The sequence below is a fragment of the Lethenteron reissneri genome, chromosome 16 (assembly GCF_015708825.2).
Source record: "Lethenteron reissneri isolate LAM-NWPU_2019-01 chromosome 16, ASM1570882v1, whole genome shotgun sequence".
Taxonomy (NCBI): Eukaryota; Metazoa; Chordata; class Hyperoartia; order Petromyzontiformes; family Petromyzontidae; genus Lethenteron; species Lethenteron reissneri.
In genome coordinates this window covers 8,469,253-8,493,624 of record NC_083794.1, presented here as the reverse complement: position 1 = coordinate 8,493,624, position 24,372 = coordinate 8,469,253, and the positions used below count along the sequence as shown (strand labels likewise).

General features: G+C 44.6%; 1 protein-coding gene across 5 annotated transcripts in view; it reads right to left on the bottom strand.

Moving 5' to 3' along the window:
• Positions 1–24,372, bottom strand: part of DCLK1 (doublecortin like kinase 1) — a 66,781-nt gene that overhangs the window by 7,527 nt on the left and 34,882 nt on the right. For all 5 annotated transcript variants that reach the window (XM_061552323.1, XM_061552324.1, XM_061552322.1 and 2 more), the window contains 13 exons: positions 19,809–19,913; positions 18,441–18,491; positions 16,394–16,488; positions 13,127–13,220; positions 11,854–11,962; positions 11,240–11,297; positions 10,151–10,270; positions 9,127–9,273; positions 7,948–8,081; positions 6,980–7,057; positions 5,473–5,572; positions 4,933–5,013; positions 3,370–3,483 (listed from right to left, as the gene is read on the bottom strand). In XM_061552323.1, coding sequence (XP_061408307.1) covers positions 3,370–3,483; positions 4,933–5,013; positions 5,473–5,572; positions 6,980–7,057; positions 7,948–8,081; positions 9,127–9,273; positions 10,151–10,270; positions 11,240–11,297; positions 11,854–11,962; positions 13,127–13,220; positions 16,394–16,488; positions 18,441–18,491; positions 19,809–19,913 — 1,286 coding nt within the window. The remainder of the gene's footprint in view (positions 1–3,369; positions 3,484–4,932; positions 5,014–5,472; positions 5,573–6,979; positions 7,058–7,947; positions 8,082–9,126; positions 9,274–10,150; positions 10,271–11,239; positions 11,298–11,853; positions 11,963–13,126; positions 13,221–16,393; positions 16,489–18,440; positions 18,492–19,808; positions 19,914–24,372) is intronic.

The window sequence follows — 24,372 nt, the reverse complement described above, 5'->3', positions numbered from 1 at the left end:
ACACGCTCCTCCCACTTTGACAATGTCTGACAAGGTGGCCCGGAAACACGGGTGTCAGAGATACTGAGCTGGCCCAACTGAGATCCTGGGTTTGAATCTGGGTTTCAGGTGCTTATGGTTAAATCAGACTCAGTCAAGTGAGGCAAGATGATGCTCTCAGCTTGGAGAGGAGCTCCATCAAACACCCTGATCTCAAACATCATGTAAGCTCAGTAGGCTTTGAGCCTGGTGTGGTACTTGAATGGGCGACTATTTTTAAATTCCATGTTCGAGGCCGTGAGCTGCAAGCTGGCCAGATGGCAGTAAGCAATTTATTCTTCAATCTATCTGTGTGAATATGTGAATGCTCTTCCACCTTGTATGTGTGGATTTTCTCCAGGAACTCCAGTTTCCTCAGACGTGCCAAAAACTCATTATATGAATTGGCCAAACATCTTAATGCATGACCCTCCTGAAAAAAAAATCTTCAAACTCGGAGGAGCTTTCCTGTATAAATAAAGGGGGCATTAAATGCAGGGATCAATTCAAAATAAAACTGTGACTGACACGACACGGAGTCATTTGACGGGATAGCAGCACCAGTTGCTGCTGATGACGAAAACAATCATGGCCAAAAAAGACAGTGATTATGAAAATAGGCGTCGAACATGTCTATATGCCAGCGAGACAAATGACCATTGCTATAGCAGAGGTAATGATGAACACACACACACACATTTGCACTGAGTTTGAATTCATCACTTGGCTTCACTCACTGGGATTTGGGGGTTGTTTGGGCCACTATTAGTGACCCTTTGCGTGTTTATACGCGTGCAATGTTTCTGCTCGGCGACTCGTATTGATAAAATCGTATTTTAACCGACACCTGGCTTCTTCGAGTTGCTATTAGCTCAACGCTGTCTGTCACTGAGAGTGCCTGTGGTGTCTCACACGGCTATACCAGGTGTAGCCACAAGGGGGCAGGCAATACACACATACGCACACTATAGTCACAAACGCACACTAGCTATTAACAACGATTCCTTCTAGATTTATGCAGTACAGACAAACCTCGCATTCCCACGTCAATTATTTATCATATAGGTTTCCCTCATTTTATGCGGGTTAGGTTTGTGCGATTTCGCATACATGCGACTCATCCATTTCAACACAAAAGTCACTCTCTGAGGTTTGAATTCACTCCACATGCGGCTATGCGGTCAGACATGGGACAATATTGTGTGTTTTGTGTGTACTGTTTGTACTGTGTGTGTGTCCTGTATGCGCTAGTCGGCAGGCCGTCGTCTCGTGCAGTTTCGCTTTATGTGCCTCTTTTTTACGCATCGACCGCACAAAGCGAGGAGAAACCTGGACAATAATCAGTATGTGTTGTATTGAAACGGTCAATTGCACAGTAACAGAATTACAGCACAAGAAACAAAACCTGAGAATCGTGGGCAGGTCAATATCATGTCCCATACATCTACTCTCGCTCACCTGAAGACGATTGCTTGTGTTGCGATCGAAACGTCGTGATATTTTTATTATTTTTCTATCTACGTGGCTTTACCGAAAGACCCATAGAATATCTACATTTCCCTTTTAATCTAATGGCCACGCAAACACCCACATATATACTGTATATAAAATATTTAAAAACACAATAGCGGCAATGGCTCATTTACAAATGGCATGTAAATGGTACAAATGGTATGTTTGGCAAAATTATAAAATTCACACAATTGTCAGTGTTGTATTTTGTAGTTTAATCAGTTTCAGCCTCGATGCGTCTATGCCTCTGTGCATGCATACGCACACACATTTGTTTCGCAAAGTAACACAATCTTCATCTATATAGGTAAGTCGGTTCAAGTCTCCAATTAATCATGTACATTTTGTGTGGCCACCTCCACTCTGAATCCCTCCCCACTCCCCACCCCCTGTGAAAGCAGACGCTGCTCTGTGCGGCGTTGAGGCCCTTATGTGGATTCTTCCTCCACATCCTGATCTTTCATGACCCTTTCGTCCTGTTTCTCCATTCTAGTTCCATCCTATTCCTCTTATTTCCCATTCTTCTCTCGTTCCTTTCCCATAAAATTGTCTTTCTCCAAATATGACCTCCATGCCTCTACTCCCCTTCCCGTGGTGTGCAACAAGTAAAACGTTCCTAGTGCACACAAAAAGGATCGCCTTCTTAGTATTTACAAAGCGGTGCACAACCAATAGTGTGGATTCACAGGGTTTGCCTTTAGACGATAGGGCCACGTGCTGTTAGTGAGCACGCATACCCAATACAAAAACAATCACTCAACTGAATTAAGTACGCTATCTCCTGCAATAAAAATGCATTTTGACTTAATAACAAGAAATCACATTTGTATTGCACTTTTAATTGAAGAACCACAATCAAAATATGAATCATACAACATTGAACCATTTAGCACATGATTCTTATGGCGGTACCCTGGGGTACCAAATAATACTAAATGGCCGAGGCAATTAAATATTTTATTTCTGGGACACTATTTTTTTTCCAGGGGTGTACTTAACTCCGCGACTGGGGTACCAATCAATCCGAAATCAGTGCCACACTCTGCGATGTCGAAACGCCAAACATTAGCATTAAAAATCCGTTGTCGAAAAATTCTACTTTGAATTGTGCATCGTGCAAAGCTTGTCGAGATGAGTCGATTGCTGCATCGCCGACCATCAACGGACTAAAAATGACTGCATCACGGACATTATACGAGAGCCGGGGTACTATGGTACTATGGTACTATGGTACTATGGTACCCCGGGGTACCGCCATTAGGTTCATATCATGTTCTCTGGCATCATCCTACCACACTCAAATATTAGCTATACAGCAAATAAATATTCACCAAACATTCCTTATTCATAAGCAATGGCCATTTTGAATAACATTTGTAAAAAGTAATGTTTTGAGGCTAAGGGGATGTGTTGGAAGATGGTTCCATGATGTTCGACCTAACTTAACAAAAGCTCTGTTACTGGTGCTAGCCAGAAGGGTTGGCGGGGATACCAGGAGACAGGAGAGTCCGCTGGTTGTAGTAGCCGAGATCGGTGCAAGGAGGTGCAAAGTAGTGAAACGAGAGGGCAGTGAAGCAAAAACCGTTATTGTACCATACTTCCATGCCCCCACCATCTATGCTCCATGCTTTGACCAACTGCACTGACCAGTGTCATGAATCCTGGTCAAAAAAACTTCCGCGACCCGCACGGCGTAGAAAGTGGATGCACGTAGAGCAATACGTACAAGGAGGCGCACGCCTCATTATTCACACGTGAAGGTGACATTTGGAGTTTCTTCTCTTAAAAAATATGCACGGCCGCCATCCTCGGGCCTGCACAGCGGCGCGTAGGGCTTACGGTAATGACGGCGATTCCGGCGCTCGAGAGCCCACCCGCTTTGCCCGCGTTGAAGTGCTTCTCGATCTTCCCTTTGACCGACATCCTCATGTCCTCGTCCTGCGCCACGTCATCCTGCGAGCAACACGCGCGCATGCCTCACGTCGTCGCGAGATCACGGGGGCCTCGACAGCGGGCAGGCCAGCGGGCGGGTGGGTGGGTGGGCGGTGGCCCGCCGCCATCCGTTACATCGCGGTGATCTGCTGAAACCGTACGCTGCCCCTGTCCAGCAACTTTGATCCACCAACTTCGGGCACCTGAGTGTACCATGGACAAATCTGCGTTCAGTGGGTGATAGAGCTTTCAGTAGTCAGGCGCCTCTCATTTGTGGAATGTCTTGCCTCAGTATGTTCGGAATGCTCCGCTAGTCAAGGTTTTTAGGGCTTGTCTGAAAACACATTTATTTTCTCTTGCTATCCGTCTGTGGAGTGTTGTTTTCCTTTAAGTTTTAGTGTTAAGGGTTTTTACTGGGATTGTGTTGTAAAGCGCTGTGAGGCCCTGTGTGAATGGCGTTATATAGGTAAAGTTTTACCTACGTATGGTGCAAAAGAAGTTCAACATACGTACATAGATCTCATTACGTATTTGTTTCAATTGCTCATGCTTAGAGGACGGAAAGACATGGTCGTGTTCGTCGTTAAAAACACTGTTTTACGAAATTGAAACGGTCGTCTCTTGAATATACGGGAGAATTTAAACGTACATTTGCCAAAAAATAAAAAAGTGCCCAAAATATTACTTCATTGGAAAACACATTGCAGCAACCACTGCCTCTACTTCAAAACATAGCAGGATCTTCCTGGAAGAGAGCTTAGACTCAGGCTTTGCTGGGTAATTAAAAGGTTGTTGAATTGAATGGGGAGAAGGTGTTAGCCAGGATACACCAATAACAATGGACGATATAAAACATGTAAATTGAGTTGTAAAAACTTATTTATTACTTATACATGTCAAACTGTGAATTTGGGCTTTTCAGTGTTCTGTATTTGGTAAGCGACTCTGTGCGTGTATCAGTTTATGTGGCCAGGGGAAATGGTGCTAGAGTGGTTTGCACCCTGAGCTTCAATACCAGTCACCTGGACTTAATTCTTGTTCACACACAATAACTTTATCTGAGCCAAGCCCTGGCCCGATATAGATTATCTCAGCATGAAATGAGTATGTAGCATGGTGTGGTCATTTTTAAAGACATAGGCAGCGAGGCACGGTGGTAGCCGTAACTGCCTCTTCCTGTGCTGTGCCAGCACTAACATGTGCTCACTAACAGCAGTTGCCCAGTCAATATCTAAATAAAAACTGAAAAAGCTTAGCTCAAAAAGCCGATGAGACTCGGAAAATCAAGACCAATCCAATTGCTTGCTTTGGGAACGTCTGGAAAGCCAACAGGCCAGTGGACAAAATTATACATATATATTTAGAGACACAGAAGAGAATTCTGATAATATGCTTTTACAGATCGAATCTAGGAGTCCTAGCCATAACCTCTCGCTGTGTCGGTGTGCATGAGGGAGGAGCTGCACTCACCGCAACCCAGGGGTGAGCCAACACCTGCTCGGCGGAGAACCGTTTATCCACGTCCACCTGCAGCATCCGAGAGATGAGCTCCTGCAGGGAGACACGCATACATAGCCCGCCACCCAGGCATCATTATCGCCAGGTCATAGATATCACACCCACAACACACAACAGACAAACCACCCCCACCCCGCTCGTATAGCCTGCCCAGGCTTTTGGGGCAAGTGCTGTTGGTAAGTACCCTACAAAGGCCGGCATGGCACGAGGAGGTGAGTGGCCAGCACCACGCCTGGCTGCCTTTGTCTCTCCAATGCTGATGTTTATACACCGAACCAGGTACTCATTTAAGACTGCGTATACTGAGGACAGGCCTAGGCCCGGTTCAAATATCTGCCACTGTTATTGGTCGCGAGCAGCAATCGAACCCGGTCCGCTATGTTCGTAGCGCAGTTAACTAATCACTTTACTACCGCTCCCCACACATATTTCACGCAAAAATACACACACACACACAGGCGCACACACAGAGTACAAGTGTGGTATACAAACCTTAGCAGTGAGTGAGATGTTATCCCAGTACGGGGATGGAAAGTCCAGCTGCCCCACCAGGATCTGATCAAAGAGGGCCTCCTGGTCATCGCCATCACTCCTGCACACGGCACATCACCATCATCATCATCAACATCACAAGGCCACAATACACTTTTATCAGCAGAACACACAATTCCCCGATGGCATGTACATATACAGGCCTTACGCCAATCCACTGCTGGATGAGGGCCTTGCCAAGATCGTGCATATCATAGGGATTATTTGACCATACTTCACCATGCTGCCAGTACCGGATTAAGCTAGTGGGGGGCCTGTAGCACATGTTATAAAGGGGCCCTAAATAAAAAACACACGTAAATATTAAAACACATAAATGTTTAACTTGCATAGTAAAGTAATTATATATTTTTTATTTGCTATACAGCCAGATGACACATCGCTAACCTTAAACACCCAGTCGTTCATAAAAGTTGAAGGCAGTATAGTACTATAGTAATAGAGCAAGTGCAGAATCACTGAACCGGAATTGATAGCTTGAGAGCATTTAGCGTGCGGCCCTTGAAAGTACGGGGCCCGTAGCATATGCTACTTTTTCTACTAGGATAATCCGGCACTGCATGCTGCACAGTGTGGGTTGGTGAAGGCAGGGAGCATAGACGTGGGAGCAAAGTACAGCACAACAATGGATTTTTATGCAGCCACGAGCTGCTGCCCAGACAGGATATGTTCACATTACAATTTTAAAGATTTATTTGGACTTAAGCCTGGGAAGGATTACGACATTTTACTGTGGCATTAAATTATGCACATTATAATATATTATATAGTATACTGAGAAAGAGTGACTTGCTTGAGCTTGTGAAAACATACTGCTAATTAGTCCTGAAGTAACACATGAGGTTTAAATAAGTGTTAACTGTGAACTACATTCTTGTTAAATCTTGTTTTAAAGCTTTCTTGACTGCAGAAAATCATATTCTTGGGTCTTTCGGTAAAGCCATGTAGAAAAATAATACAAATAAAAATAATAAAAATAATCACGACATTTCGATCGCAACACAAGAAATCGTCATATATATTCCGAGCAGCTCTACCGCGATATTTCTCACCTGATGACGATTTATAGTGTTGCGATCGAAACGTCGTGATAATTTTTATTCTTTTTCCACGTGGCTTTACCGAAAGACCCAATAATTATACATTCTTGTTACTTGAAATAGCTTTTCATAATTAAAAGTGATTTTAAGTAATGTTGTGTTTTTTCATATATAAGTAAATTATAATCTTAGTATCTTCACGAATATCTAAGTATTTTAAATTCCGATGAAAGCCATTTCTTTTACAAACCCTAGGTATGCACTACGTTGAACTTCTTTTGCAACGTACGTAGCCAACCGTGCTAATTAGAGGTGCAAACCCGAGCATGATGGTCTCAATGAAAAAGATCACAATGATGATAACAAGGATAATGACGATGACCGTGATGGTGCAAGGCTGTACTGACGCTCGGAAAGGAGGGAAGCCACACAGGAGGATGTAGGCTATGACTCCCGCTGCCCAGATGTCCACCTTGAGGCCGTAACTGCGGGGAAGAGGGCAGACGAACGTTAGGTCACAAACGCTGAGATGTAAAGGCCCCGGGCTTAGAAAACACACAACCCACATGGCGGCGCGAGACCTGGTGTCATGATGAGGTCATATTAAAACTCCCTCTGACTTCAGGATTCAGCTGAAGGTGCCGGCACTTATTCAGAATGGCGCACGAGGAACCGTGACCCATGCACCGCACCGCCGAGTTCACGATCGAAAAAGGATTTAGTCTGTTTTGCGAAATTTGTGCCCATTACAAATTATTTCATTCTCATTATTAAATATCAAACGTCAAGGTAGTCTGGAATTATAGCATGGTTTACTTAATGTTCTGGCAAAAAAACAGCAGACTATAATATCAGCAAAGCCAGCTATTCGCTGAAATATTTTTTACAATTCACATCTGCTGGGTCTGTGCAGTGACTATAATACATGCCTTAGGGTAACAAAATAAAACGTCATGAATGCCCTTGTGCCCTTTTGCCCAATTGAAAGTGGTATTGTTTGGTTGAAAAATCTGAGTTGTACTGCATGAGATGTAAGCTCTCGAAGAAAACAAAAAAGGAGGAATTAGCATTAGTAACACAAATTAAGAAGCTGATTTTGAGTTTAAAACTTCACTTAGAGAAACATGATGTCAATTATAAAGAGCGGATGTGGTGCTTCGACGGCATCATTACGGTTCACCTACTGTGCTTTCAACTGCTCTCTTTCCCACGAGCAAAGCTCCAAGCAAAAGCCAGAAGGCTCGGAAGGCACAACCAAGGCGTGCGTCTACAAGATAAGAAGCTAAAAGCCCCACACGACAGCGACGGCACAAGAGAGCGACAGGAGAGAGTGACAGGATAGCAACACAAGGGCGTGCTGGCGAGGCGGTCGCACCCGGACTCGGCAATGATCTCGGGCGCGACGTAGGTCGGCGTGCCGCACACGGTGTAGAGGGGGCCATGCACCACCGTGGCCAGGCCAAAGTCCCCCAGCTTCAGAGACTTGCTGCCGTCTTCGTACTCGCACACCTGCGGCACACGCCGGTGGCAGGTGAGTGGTGGCATGGGCAGCACAACGGCACAGCACAGCTGCGGGTGCCACAGTCAAAGGCGCAGTCCTGCAATTTCTTGTTCACGCCACTGCTGGCAGAAGGGCCTCCACTAGAGGGAGCTCTAGAGAGCCCCCTCTATCAAGTGTGTTTCGCCTACTCTTCCAATCTGGCCAGACGTCTTGGAACAGGTGGAAGTACCCGCACTTTAGCCTACCGCGTGCGACCCGCTGATCGACTGACTGTGATTGAGCCCATTTATACTGCTGGGTGGAAAGACGCGGAGGGAGGGGGGGGGGATTTAAGACATTTTCCCATTGTTTCAACTGTCGCACTTGGAGATCGAACCAGCAACCCCTAGATTGCAAGTCCCGTTTGCGCTCAGCTCTCCCTGACACTAATAATTCCTGTAAACAAGGAGGTAGAAGCCGACTGACAGAAGTTAAAATGGTAAAATTTATTATTATTACGAATGCATACTTTTTCTGATGAAATAAAATCTATCGTCCACTAAAAACAATGTCAGTGAAGTGATGCTGGAGCGGAGGGGGCAGGTTCGAAAAATACTTTGTTAACAGAAGCAGGGAGTCAAACCTGCATCATTCACGCGTGCAACAAAGCTGTTTGAGCGTCTTATTCCCCCTCAGCTACAGCGTCTCCACTCAGAAGATACTGATTGTTTCTCTACTTAACATGCATACCACTGCCGCAGCCTCACGACCCAATGGCCCTCCCCAGCATTAGACGTTGCCCTCCCTCATTGTAAAGCGGTGGCGCCGCTCCAGGAACGGCTCTCGCTGTGGCCTCGGCTGCTCGTCACGTGTCTATCCCAGTCTACCAGTACCTTGGATATTATTCACTGGGAAACTAAGCCGTGTGGTACAGGATGTACGTATGTTGAACTTCTTTCGCACCGTACGTAGCCAACCGTGCTAATCGGAGGTGCGGGGAAGGACAAAAAACTAAACACAAAAATCAGTTATAAAGAAATTAGTTTTCAATCTAGATTAGAAGCCAGCACGTACCAGCAGATTCTCGGGCTTGATGTCGCGGTGCGTGATGTTGAGCGCGTGCAGGTAAGCCACCGCGCTGGCCAGGTTGTAGAGCATTCCACTGGCGTCGCGTTCCGTGTACTTTGTGGACGACGTGATGGCGTCAAAGAGATCCCCGCCCTGCGAACACGCGGAGCCCGCAAACGACTCACCGGCTGTAACCCACTCGCCGCGCCCGCGTGCGATGGAAAATGTTGAAGAGGAAAAGGTGCAGCCATGCAATTTCTCGCTCAAGCCACTGCTGGCTGAAGGGGCTTCCACGAGATGGAGCTTTCGAGAGGCTCTCTAAGAGGGTATTTTGCCTACTCCTCCATGCCAGACATCTTGAAAAAGTATGGAAAACCCACAATAGACTAATTGTGGTGTACTGATTTATACTGCTGGAATGGATTATTCCATTTTGGACACTTCAACATTTTGGTTTGATTGATATACAATTAACAATCTATGTAAGATATTAACATGGCTAAAAAACGTATTTTTAAGTGACTTCATAAATAATTCTGTGATGAAATTTTCTGGGGCTGTTTTCTGACGTAAGGATCGTAGCTGCCAAGTTCGAAGTGAAAATGCATGCATGTATGTTGAACTTCTTTCGCACCGTACCAAGCCAACCGTGCTCATCGGAGGTAAAACGTCTTCATCTCATGACATGATCTAGATAGCACAACTGGGAAATAACTGGGGATGAACAAAATATATTTGGAGTTCCTTAAATTCAAAAATGGAACAGGCCAACCAGCCCAAAAGGGACCCTACTGCAAATGAGTTTTTCAGACTCAGAGGTACTTTTGATTAAACCCTATTTACTGGGACGCACTCCGACTAAGGATGCATTGTTGATATTGTTCATACTAAAATGGTAATATGAATAAATAGACCTACTGTTTTCGTGAATAAATAACATAACGCATATTTAATTCATAGGGCCCTCTGAGGTTTTGGGGCCTGGATAGATGTCCCCTTCGCCTCCGCTTAAATGAAGCCCTGGGCGCACCTTGACGAGCTCCATGACCATGTAGAGCTCGGAGGGTGTGTCCACCTCCTCGACGAGCAGGATGATGTTGGGGTGCTTGACGCGCCGCAGGATGGACACCTCGCTCTCGATCATGTGCTCCTGGGGGCGGGGGAGATGACGTTGACGCCGCCGTAGTCAAATTTGGCTGTGATGCGGCGACGACTCAAAACGGCGTCGCGCGAACGACCGCGGCAAACGAGTGACCGCGTTGCGCAAAAGTACTCAGCTCCAAGGAGGCTTGATAACCTGTGCCATGTGACATATCACGTCGTATATCCGTACCCCTCATGAATTTATGAAGAAATTGACCACAAGTGAGGCTGGGACTAAGACGTGTTTTTAATTCGAGGCAGGCAATTCTATTTCCAAAGCACTTGCAAACATTTCATGACGTGTCTTTGCAGCTGCGCTAGAATCCGTTGCCATGAACACTTACAGCCCTTCTGTCAATCCGATCTTGGGTGAGGCCCTCCCCATGCTACACAAGTCGTAGCAGTTATTTAACCTGACTACATCACGCTCGTCAATGCAGGTTGGTAAAGGCGGGAAGCATTAACATTCGAGCACAGCGCAGTACACCAATGGAGTTTGCTGCGATGCCTCATACTGACAACATAGCGCCGCAACAGAATATAGAGAACCTGTATTATCCACGGTGGTCACCCATCGAAATTACACGTGCTGTACATTTAAAGATGAACTGAGTAAAAAAATCCAAGTGACCCCATCATTACACAGGCACTGGGGAGTACATATTTTTGTTAATGGTTTTAATTAAGTGGTTAAAATTCCACATTCCTATGGCCGGTACCAGTCCCATCATAGTACAGCCACTATTGTTGACTTCCCACTGATTGGTGCCTGGATCTTATCCATGTGGTGTTGAATGCATTAACACCAGAGGAACGATGATGACAATAGGGTTGAGATGACATTGCCTGGGATCTGAACTCATAATTTCACGACTGGGGTCATGCTGCTCTCCCGACTGAGCTACGTCCCAACCCCATGCTCAACATGCAAGCGCAATCTACAGAGATATCCGTGCAAACACAAGCAAATGCTTACCTTCCCCTTACACTTTGCTTTGTCAATGATTTTCAGGGCATATTCGTGTCCGGAGGATCTGCACAGAACACAAACATTGTGCATCATTCATCAACATTACATCATTAACTCAACACAACAGGCGTGTTATTTACAGTGGGAGACAGAGACACATCCATCATGGCACTCGGTACCATTCCCGACGATCGCTCATAAACGTTCCTCATAGCCAAGCGCACGAGCCGGTGGTGCGGCATGCAATTAAACATTTCCCTGAACGACCAGCAGAGTGAGCCCAATGCCCACCACACTCACCCTTGACTATCCCTCGCAAAGCAAGATTTGGGTTGCTTATGTGAAACCAAAGTAAATGGAAAAACATTTGAAAAATAAAACGAGCTCATATCAATAAATAAATAAAGCAAACAAACGAATTTCACACAAACCAATGTACAGCTCCTTTGTCAATGGATTAGGGCCTCCACATGTCACGTAGGTTGCGGCTAACGACAGCAAAGGACCGAGCGATTTTTTTGTATTAGCACTGCAGCCGATGAGGGATTAACGGTTGCGTCACCGGCGCCAATTCGACTCTACGGGAGCCCCCGTGGGAGCCGTGTGTCCCCTCCACTCACCGCTCGATGCACTCCCGCACCACCGCAAAGTTTCCGTCACCGATCACCTTGCCGATTTTGTACTTGGCCGTGATTGCCGATGGAGGGTGGAACTTTCCTCCATTAATAACTGGGGTTGGGGTGGAGGAATAACAAAGAATTGAAACCTCCGTGCCTCCGATTAGCACGGTTGGCTACATAAAGTGCGCGAAAGAAGTGACCTTCACGTCTTCATAGCCCAGATCAGAAGAGGGTCAAGTGGAAGATGGCGGCATTCACATGACTAATTCCATCAACACATCTATCAATGATCTCGTGCTCCCCAGAGAAACAACTAATCCATGCCTTAGTGTGGTTGTACCACCTGCACACTCAATAGCAAAGCAATGTATGTATTTTGAACTTCTTTCACACCGTACTTAGCCAACCGTGCTAATCGGAGGTGTCATGGTTATATAACACTGAGAATTTTTTTTCGTCCAGTAAATACTTATTGAGCGAGTTCGCAACTACAAATATATTGCACCAAGGGGGAATGTGTAGAAATGGCACGAACTAACATTGGTCGAACGTGGAATTTTAAATGTGAAGTGGAATAGACTCTCAAAAACTGATCAAAACTTAGTGGCTCCCTAAAGACATTCATGTTTCAGAAAAGAGGCCAAGATGACATCTTATTACTAAACCAAATGTTTTAAGCCATCAAACAGGAAATGCCGTGGGCTTCAATTACACGATAAAAATATTGTTTTGGCCATGATCTTTCAGGAACGTAATATAAGGTTTACATCACAGCTGATATGTGCACCATGCCTGATGCGCCTCTATGCCCCCACGACATGGGTGTACCATCAGTGGCACTAGAACACGTACCATACGTTCACACCTGGAACTGGGTTCTCTCATCATTGTTTACTTGTCTATATACTTCACAGCAAAATGTGCACCGCATTTTAGTAAAATTGTTTATAAACTTTCGCCAGCTTCTGACCAAAAGTATGAAAAGTCAGATCATCCATCTACATCTGACACTCTGGTACATTACGAGTGTCTCTCATCTATCAAGAATGGTGGACAAATTATTTCTGATTTACAGTAACAATTGGTTGCCATATTGTGCCCAAGTGAAGTCACTTAATGATAACACTAATGGTGATCCACACGAATTAAAGTGTCTCAAACATACATCTGGAATTGTGGAACTGCTCAAACGTAGCTTCCGTAGACATTTTATTTTTGAGTGAACGTGAAGAGGCCAGGGTTGTCGCGGCTCTCACGGCAGACTCGGACTCACCAGAGTCCTCGGGACTGGGCCCGTTGAGGGAGTCGTCCGGCTCGGTTCCCCGCGGGGAGGCGAGGGACGAGTGAGACCCGCTGTACGACGGGCTCTGCCGCCCGTCAGAGGAGGAAAAAGAGGAGAACAAGAGTCATCATCATCAGCCATGATCTTCTTTCACTGCGCTTTCAAATGCGCTTCTGTAGCCGTCTGGAACGCTCTTACTTCCGAAATTAGGAAGCCACTGGAGCTATGCACTTTTAAATAATCTAGATTGAAAACTCATTTCTTTAGAACTGCTTTTTGTGTTTAATTTGTTGTCCTTCCCCCGCACCTCCGAATAGCACAGTTGCCTACGTGCAGTGCGATAGAAATTCAGCATACATACATACTTTAAGCATGTTGGTATCTTGCTTTTGTGTTATATTCAGTTCAAATATCTCCCCCAGAGTGTGGAGCGAAATGATGGACAGCGTGCCGAACAACACGCGGCACAACGCGAAAACACATCAGACAGCACTACATCAAAACAGCGACAACCTACGCATTCACATTCAGTTCAGCTTTCCAAAAGCAATGCAACCTGCTCCAGTCCACCTCTTTGTTAAAAAAAGTTATATCTCGGTATGCCTTCAATGAATCCCGTGGGTACAGATGATTTGATGGGTTTTAAAGTTGTGTCCCTGTGACAAATATCTTCAACTGTTTTGAAATACAAAATGCCTTTGTTTTGCCCCATATATTCATCCTCAATGCAACTTTGCAGCCTTCTTTACTCAATAAAGTTAATGAATAATTTAATGGAAATAATTCATATTTACCAGCAGTCAAACCATTTCTCAAATGATAAGGAGGAAGCACCATAGGTTACATCCGAAGAGGTAAATTCTGCCCTTCGCATTACAAAAAAATCAAAAGCTCCTGAACCAGATGGGATAACTGTGGACATCATAAAATAAGCGGGACCAGCTGTCGGAATAAAACGAAGACAGCCAATTGCGTACGTTAACATATAATAATATACCTCAATAGCTGAAAGAAGAATGATTGTTATTCCGTTCAAGGAGACACAAAAGTGACTTGAAAATTGGCAGAACGAGTACTGTAGCTTCATATCATGTGTATATAAATTGTTGATGAAGATCGTCATTAACAGGATGGACAATTTAGAGGCCAGCCGATCACTTGAACAAAGTTGGATTTAGAAAGGGTTTGTTTTTAAAACAATCAACCACATACAGACTACAAATCAGATTGTATAAATGACAAACGAGTAGCAAACACTAAAATGCATGTGTAGATTAGGATAGGACAATTTGACTCGGTGAATAATGACGCAGTCATCCAAGCTCTTACAAACCGGGGCCTCAATTAAAAATAAATACTCTTAGAAATTATTACGAATCTCAGGCTGGCCCATGACAACAACGTCATTATAACAGCCAATAGAAATGAATGAGCACTAAACATATCAAACAGTAATAGAGTAAACGGCATTATGTGTACCCCTATATTTTATTAAATATATCAGCCATGACTAATACACTGCTGGATGACAGCCTTCCCAACTTGGCACCATCTCTAGTGATGTAAGAATCCACCCAGGACCGACACCCGAGTTGATTTCATCATTCCATCTCCTCGGTCGCCACCATCTCGGACGAGTAAATTTCCTTGGCTGCCACTTGGCTGTCGTGATTCTTGACCATCGGCAAAATGTAAACTGAAGATAATTTATCGTGAATTGTGAATACTACCAGGGCCAATGCTGCCGGCTTAATCTATACATTGCATGAATATCCAGCTTCATCTCTTCCCTCGACCCCCCCTTGCTTCACTCCATTGCGGATCAGCGTGGAGCTGGGCTGGGTGCGGCAGCCTGCGTTGATTTACTGCTAGGGAGCTCTGAACGTGGTTGGAATGCTAAATCACAGTGGTGAGAGTACATGGAGGCAAGGCCTATTCAACGAGCCCGCATTTCCATAACACCCACTGCGCTTTAGGGCGGACCAGCATGTACCAATGTTCATCTGCTGGTGATTTTACTCATGAGTCATTGAATCTCAAGACACCCAAAAACAACCCTCATCTAAAAATAACAATAATATCACGGTGTATGGTCACTGCTGTTGTTTCAATGGTTTCGGCCAGAAAGGGGCATGCGTGGCTTGGTGGCTGAGGCAACGTGCTCTCATCGCAGTGCAGAGTTTCGGTCGAAAGTATGAACTCGTCGGGAAAACCATAAACTGAACTGAAAAATTGCACCTTTAAACCGACAAGTCCTAATTTTAAACGCCTCCTGCTGTCGAGGGCGTAGGAGTGCACACACACACGCGTGCGCATCGCACTGTCGAGGACGTAAGAGTGCACACACACGCGTGCGCGTCGCACAAATTGAGACACCAGTTTATAAAAAAAAAAACTGCACCACTAAGCTCTTGCTAATTGCAAAGCACCACATTTTTCTGTGCGTGGACAGACTGGAAGTAATTTATTGTTCCCCGATAAGGGTGGTTGAGAGCGGATGGGGGGGGGGGGAAGGTTGGGGGAGGGGGGTGAGGATGTAATTCACAGCATGAAGATGCCATTCCAGAGGGGCGGGCAGGTTGGGACCGCGCGCCAACCTCCTGCGCAAAGGCTGCATCGCACGAGATTTATCGCTTTGCCATGTTCATCGCGCAATGCGTATTCGCGCTCCGCTTTACGAGTCAACGTTATACCGCGCGTTCAGCTCAAATGACATTGTAGACGAAACATACGGCAACTTTTATTTATGTTTATACCTACTGTTACAAACGAAAAAAATTGGACATATTGTGTTGTGGGTTCTTTTTTTAATTCAAGGATTAAAATGGGGATAGAGAAAAATACAGAAGCATGTTGTTACTTAATAACCATTCCTAATGGAAAAAATATGTATGCCAAAGTACAATGCTGCACTGAGATTTAAATAATTATGTTATTAATAATTAATATACACCCCTGTGTCCATACTTTACCATGGTGGTCAAAATAAGTCAGTAAACGAGAGGTGACCCAAGACCGCTTAAGATGCCGCCGACGTTAGCCACAGCTGAGAATCGAACTCAGGTCGCCAAGTTCACAACGCAGTGCAATAACCAATGCGCCACTGCTCTGCCGTTGAAATTAAACACCTTAATGAACAAAAAACCCAAGTAATTCACTGGCTTGATAGGGCCTAGAAGTCCTAATCACAGTCTGTTTTTCCCATATCAAATACATGTGCTTTACTCCAACGGATCCCTCAAAATTTCGGCAGCTTACCTTGCGACGACGCAGGCTACCGGGCGAGGTTGAGGCTGGGCTGGGCGACTTGGCCATGCTTGGGGTAGACAACTGGCTGCTCGGAGTACTGGTAACTGTCAAGAATGAATAAGTTACACATGAGAAGAACAATTGTTACAGCTGATGTGGGTCATAGGTTCTTGTGTAAAGTTTTAAATCAGGCTAACTTCAAGAACAAGAAGCATTTGATTCACATAAAAGAGATTAGAAGTGTCCGATGGCTCGGCGGGCGGGCGGGGGCAGGCAGGGGCAGGCAGGGGCAGGGCACTGATTTGGGTTTGACGAGAGTAAAAATCACACAATTCAGATGTTTTACTTAATTTAGCACATAGAATAAAAATAAAAAAAATTCTCGAAAAGAACATATGTGAAAGTGCTCCAACTAGAGTTTGGGAACAACAACAAAATATCACTTCGAAAGAATCTTAGAAGAAATTGGGAAGAATAAGCAGATTCATTGTCTGTGCAGCCCAAACTTCCACATTTATTCTCTGTTGCAGAAATTTCAATAAATGGACACTTTCGAAACTAAGTATTACTCAACCCAACAAGGCGACCAAAAGGCTAATTTAAAATGTTAACCCCAAGCCAAACAACGCTGAGATTTCATCTAATTCTTCACACTGTGCACACATAAAAGCCGAATTGACCGCACGAGAATCAAACATTTAGTTTTTTCTTACAATGCCGTTTATACAAAGAGAAAGATTGTCTTTTATATTCATAGGCTGCTGGGCAACATGCTATTCGTGAGCACCTATTGATGCTGGCATGAAACAAAATTGAATCGTGGGTCCAACAAAACTCACATTCAACTGCTTTTGTCCCTCCAGCGCTGATATTGACACACTGCACCAGCACACATTTTTAGGCTGAATTGGCCTTAAAACCATGATACTATGATGCACTAAGGCTATTTTAGGAAATCTATAAGACAACTGTAAATGTAATTGTCAATAATTTCCAAGATCTACACAAATGTAATCACTGTTCCCCCGAACAGGAAACTAGGATGTCAACTTGCAATTAACCCACAGACATAGGTCACATGACTACTCAAGGCTGTGTGCTCTGTAATCAAATTTTTGCTCATTAAACACACTTATAACAGTTTTCAGTGACAAAACAAAACTCGGTCACTTTATTGCAGTACCATATCAAGTAAATGCGTTACCGTTGACAATGGCCAGAAGTTACCCCAGGTGATGCTCAGATGCCGTTTGCTATGATCGTGAAAGGCCTTCAACAAAGATGTTCCTTGTCGAGATTATATTGTTGTTATTTATCTGCATGGACACTGCTCCGCGTTATTAAACACGCAGACACAAACCAATCCCACACACGCACGACCGTGTGATCCTTTTTGGCCTTTCAGACATCACATCTGCAAGTACTCGCATGCCGTCTCTGATGGCCTATGAGTAAAGAACGACAAACTCAAGACGAGGCCGTCAAGATTCCCAGGCTTGCAATTAACAGAGCTCATTTGTGACATTAATGAGCGCTGTAGTAGAAATAACAAGGTGTGCTGCTCTTCAATTGCCAATTATGGTAGGCATCAGCAGGGTTCCACAAACAAAGAATGCAATTATAACCAGGACATTTTGCTTCAGTTTCTGTCTTCACTATCCTCTAAACAATACTTTTGCCAACTAGGTTATTTCCGAAAACATTTAAGGGTCTTCCCAACAGATTTAAGCCCTGTTAACAAAATCCAAGGAATGCAGCGCGTTTCAGAACACACCCACCGAGTAGATGGAGCGATCAAATCAACGCGTGTGTCAATTCCAACAGGGACTTATTTTTTCCCAACTTGCAGACATCTATTTGTAGGTAAAAAAAACTGAAATATTAAATGACGACAAAGCTAGTGGAATATGTTATAAGACTCCGAGAAAGACTCTGAGAATGGCACATCAGATATCCAACGATTCAATGTGCATCACGGCGGTCAAGAAGAGTAGTGGATTCTGCCCGGGCCCTAAAATACTAGGTATGGTGGGGGTCAGGGAGGGAAGTGCCTTACCAGGTGACCTCACGGGCGATCGAGCAGTAGAAAATATGCTGGATCCTCGTACTGTCCTCGGCATACAGGGGTGGCACAGGGGTAAGACAGCGCACCAACAGACAAAGGACATCACAACATCATGCACACCGCACAAGGAACACATGGAATTATTAATTCTAGAACCTTCGATGTTTTTCACATCATGTACGCTGTATGCAATGGGTTCACGGAGACCCCTGCAGCCCCCTGTAGCTTCTACAATCACCGCAATGTAAAAATAATCGTCGAGTCGTGAATCTCGAATTGTGAGAATGTCATCGTATTGGCAAGAGGGTGAAATGTTACCCCCACACCCGATTAGCGTGGTTGGCTATGTACGGTGCGAAAGAAGTTCAACATGCATCCATACATTGTACACATAAGTAGTGTCCTTTTGCTGAAATAGTCAATCAATTCGCACTGGTTACACATATCAAGACTAATTGGCACTGGGCCTTCATTTGGTCACCCTTGGCTCAACAGTGGCTTATATTTTTGTGCTATCTGGTAACATTTGAGATTCACGGTGACATTTTCTAAGTTAGTCCTACCATGCAACTTCAGAACCACTGGGCTTTCCTCAAGTGAATGTTAATTCAAGTTAAAAGTAAAAAAATGTGTGACGCGCACAGTGTCCATAGATTCAGAGTCACGGCAAACCACAGACATGCAGGTATGCAGCCAAAACCGGCGCAAACAAATGCCCAAGCTCTATGGCCCTATATTTAAAGTAAGCTGAAGCAGCCTGATAAACCCATACATACAAAGGGGCAACACTAAATCCTACACAGATGGAGTCCACATTTTCTGTATCCCATTTCTCCTGGCAAGTCATGGTGTATGGCACCTCGATGTCCAGGGCACTGAAGTTTCACAACTATTGTGTGGATCCACCAACCTAGCGAGGATATAATGAATGTGTTTAGAGAATGCAATATGGAGTCATCCTAACTACCTGGATTGAGTGTCATGTGTCAATTCCATTTCATCATGAATAAACACAAGGTCTCTCCAGGCAGCAGCAGCAGCCACAGTTATGAGATGTGCATTATGATACTGCTCTTCACTTCCATAATAGTAGGAAATTAATGAATAAAAAATGAAATCTGCCAGAGGTGACCTGATTAAGTCATCTCTTCTGAGTGGAATTTTCAGGGCCCGAGGGGAAGCCGAGGCACGTGTGGGAGCACTAAGGGTTTGGTAAGGAGAGAATGGTACTGCCGAGAGGGGGTGATGACAATGGCATTGGTGGTGATGATAGTGGGAGGTGATGGCAGTGGCAGTGTTGTTGGTGGCAGTGGGAGGAGGAGGTGGCGATGGTGGGAGGTGGTGGTAGCGGTGGGAGACCTGAAACAGGAGATTTGCTCCGGCGTGACGATCCGGGGCTCCTCAGGCCACGCGGTGGTGGCACCGTCACCTTGGAGTAGGAGGAGGCCTTCATCACCCGGCACTCTGAGAGGCGCAGGTGTACCACCACACACACGCACATGCACACATACTAGACACCGGTACTCAGTACTGACAGCAGCCACAAGACTCTCAGACACCCATCACAATCATGTCAAGACTGCCAGGCTCTTCAGCAGTGCAATTGCGCTTGATGAGTGTGGTGAATGTGAGGGTTTTTCAGATATATATTTTTTTCCACAGATTATTTTTACTTGAGGTATCTTAGAACAGTTCTAGATTTGAAGTTTTTGTGACTGCAAGGATTCATACTCTTTGTTTTTTTCGGTAAAGTCACGTAGGTAAAAAATTATAATAAATTAAATCACGACGTTTCGGAGGCAACACAAGCTTCCGGTGGAACCGTCACAGCAAAATTACTGTACAGTAAAATTACTGTACTGTAATTACTGTACAGTAATTTTGCTGTGACGGTCTTCAGGTGGAACCGTCACAGCAAAATTACTGTACAGTAAAATTACTGTACAGTAATTTTGCTGGAACCGTCACAGTAAAATTACTGTACAGTAATTTTTACTGTACAGTAATTTTTACTGTACAGTAATTTTGCTGTGACGGTTCCACAGTAAAATTACTGTACAAATTACTGTACAGTAATTACTGTACAGTAATTTTTCTGTGACGGTTCCACCTGAAGACGGAAGCTTGCGTTGCCTCCGAAACGTCGTGATTTAATTTATTTTAATTTTTAACCTACGTGACTTTACCGAAAAAACCGAAGAGTATCTTAGAACTGTCCTTGTGCGATTTTTGTGAATTGAAATTTGACCATGTCCCACTGACCTTCACCAAGGTCATAAGAGAGATGTCTTGAGCTGTATGCAAAACGTATATATATTTTCATTTACCTTAAGACATATCCCTGCTCTGCAGGATCACAAACGTGCACGTGTCGTGTGTACTTGGGGCATCCATCGTTCAAAGGCGAAGTAATGACATAAAGTACAGCATTTTCTAAATTAGCAGTTGTATGCAATTTTGCAATTTTTTCCATAACCTTGGCACGCAATAGTATACTCTTGAGAACAATGTCAAAGAACACTAATCTCCTCTAAAGTAGACCCCTTTGGCATTCATGGTGCATATTTATATTCCCCTGGAAGGTTTGCAAAATGGAGGTGGGATCAACAATGCACAGTCCTTGTGATCTTCCATGTCGGTACCCAGAACATTTACGACTAGGTTGCCCAGTCACCAAATTGAAATGCAATTCAAATAGCCATTCTGCAGAATTACTTTCATTCAGAATTGCAGAAAGGACTAATTATAATTTCACCTTCAAGTACAGTTGGGCAGGTTTTTTTTTTTGGAAGCTGACAATCAGCCAATTCCAAAGGCCCAATCCCATCCTCGTTCCTTTGATGTGTCCACAGCTCATGATTTATCTCCTTAACCCTTTCAGCTGATTTATTTTTCCCCCACTACAACTCTAACAAGTGTAAGGCTATCTCTCTCTGGTTCTATGGGCTTTAAGGTCCTTCTGAGTCACTTGTATTCTCACGTCGGTGGGGAAAGCGTGCTGGCTATTTTCACGAAAAGGCTGTAATTTAACATGGCAAAACATAAAATATGGGTGGACAGTTGATTGGTGTGGTGGTTAGCACACCACGCTATGAACCTGGTGCCCTGTGTTCTATTCCCATCCACAGCTAACATCGGTGGTGGCTGACATTTAACTGATCCTGGGCTCCACTAAACAACAACCCACACTGACCAATATGGGGTGAAGTATGGTCAAACAACGCCCACAACTGACATGGTGTATGGAAGCCTTCGTCTGCCAGTGGATTGACAAATGGCTGAACATTATTAACATAAAAGACGAGCTGCATACAATTCCCCCAAAAGAATACGGAAATGTCTATCAGAGCAAGGGCTGACCTTGGAAAGACCGTTGGGGGATTTGGGGATGTTGTGGAACCCGAGCTTGCTGAAGCAACCCCACACGGCCCATGGATTTATGATCTTTATCTGACCTTGAAAGATCACACTCAGCTCATCACTGCACCCTAATCATTTGCCCTTAAACAACACGCACAGAGGTCTTTAAAATTAGAGGCGTGCGTTTGCAAACACCATAATTTGGAAACAACAGCGTTACATTTGTTCATTGCGTTCTTCAGCCCACGGACCTAAATTGGCTAACCGATGCAGGCGCTGCAGCTGTTCTATTAAAAGGCTCCAATTATGCGCAGTGGCTGGGATGCTGCCTCTCCCACGAACGCCCTTTACACAAGCGCCTGCTGATGGGGCCAGACGTAACCAAGGCAACCCCCTTGCCACCGTGAGGTTGCCATGCCAACGTAATGGCCGTTCCATCTTTTTTTCAACTGAATTTGAAGCGAGGCATTCCATTTTTAATGCATTTCGTCATCTGCGGGGATTTTTAAATGCCGAGCCAGAGTCTTGGCGGGGCCGTTGCCAGCGCAGACAAAGGTTGCTGCGTCGCGCACCGCTGAAATAAGCAACGTTGGCAAAATGTATCAGGGCACGGTACATCGCCTGCATTCACCCTGCAGCCATTATCGTGGTGCAAACAAAGCAACATTGTTTAGCGTTTAGAAATAAAACTATTCACGGGGTCCTCACAACAAAAATTACCGATGTTGGCCCCAGAAGCCAAACAAATGAAAGCTGCCGTGGCATATTAATAGCCACTGCTAATACACTGGTGGTGACATTAAACCTGTAATGTGCAGACGGAAATAATAAAGAAGGGTTATCAACGAGCCTGTTGTAAATCACAAAGAAGGGGCCATGCCCAGATATAGGCGAGTGGGTAAAATCCAATTTAGTGCCACTGACAGAGCCCTGCTTGGCTTCGAAGTGCTCGGCGTGGTTTGAGTGTGCGTCGGATTCTAAACCAGCGTGAAGGCATTCATCAGACGGAACTCGGTGGAGCTGTGACAGATTCATCCCCCGCGGGTGTCAAACCTGTGCCCTTTATCAAATATCTGTACCCGTGAAATGACACACGCAGGCTCATGTTTGAGAAATTACAAAGGTTCCATGACTTGTAAAGGGTTTTTTTTCCTTCTTTCTTGTTTCGTTCAAGACAGTTTTTGTTTTGTTATATTAATTAGGCCAATGTTTCTCGATTGTGCCGAGTTTGAGGGTGTTTAGCCTGACACCCACCCCAAGTTGCCATGCCTCGGGGTTGGGCTTTGTAAGGATATGTAAAAATCTGCATAATGACTACATTTACTGATGCTTAACCAAGTATGGAATTAGACTGATGACTTTAATCTAAGTTGTCTTGTGGTTATTGTTGTTTGACTTGCATCCCACTGGGATTTTTGCACACAGCGTTGGTGTACGGTGCTTTTTTCTGGAAGGACTTTGCAGTTTTTTCCTGGATTTTTCTGTTTGCGCAGTCACTTTAAGATGTTTTCTTGTTCATGTTTTTGTTTTGTTGCGGTTGCACCCGATTCAAGAGCCGAATGGCTCACAGGGCTATACCAAATAAACTGAAAACTTAAACTAACACACCACCCATTCACCTTCATAAAGGTTCCTTTAAGCACCCACCACATCAGCTTATTGCAATTACAAAGATTTTTGCTTATTACAAACAAACACCTTGTGAAAGACCCAATGCAGACAGACAATCCCTGAGTTAGATCTTCCACGAAGCTCAAGGTCGACCCTAAACCAAATCTGCACAAACCATGACAGATGCGTATGCACAAATGGAAAATTAAAAACTCTCCAGTGTGCGACTGTGGTCATCCAAAACTGATCATACAACGTATAACACAATACCCAATCCACAAATGCGAAGGAAACATCACAGCAATACACTCCACCACTACTAACGCGGTTATCTGGCTTGACCACCTGAATGTGAAATCGTAGTTGTTACTCTGCATCTACATCAGCCATACATTGTTGAAGGCTCACCAAGTATCAAGAAACTGGAGTACCCACAGAAAACCACACACACGAGGGGACAACACTCAAAGCTTCATAACAAAATGATTATATCCACAGACTGGATCCAGTGAGAGGACTGAATTTATCTGTGGACTGCACCCACTGATCTGCTGCCATCTATTGGCACCTCACAGCACTGACAGCCCCACACCGACAACACCTAGTATGCACTGATGGGGTCACCCATCCAAATACTAACCAGGCTCAAGCCTGATTAGCTCCCAAGATCGGATGAGATCCGTCACTTTCAGGGCGATTTCCTCAAAGGCTGTACTTTAGTACTTTTGTATTCCACTGATGCCAACTGCAGGAACAGTCACTGCAACACAATGCATGCTATGAAACACTACAGAGGCCGTTTTTAATACATCATCTCTCTGGAAACAAATAGTGGAAAATAAGGCACATCAAATATATACATTTAGCAGATTATCACAATCTTACGGTTCTGCTTTGCAGATGAGCAGTCAAACGTTGGCAGTTGGGGGTGTGGTATTCGCGAATGGTTCCC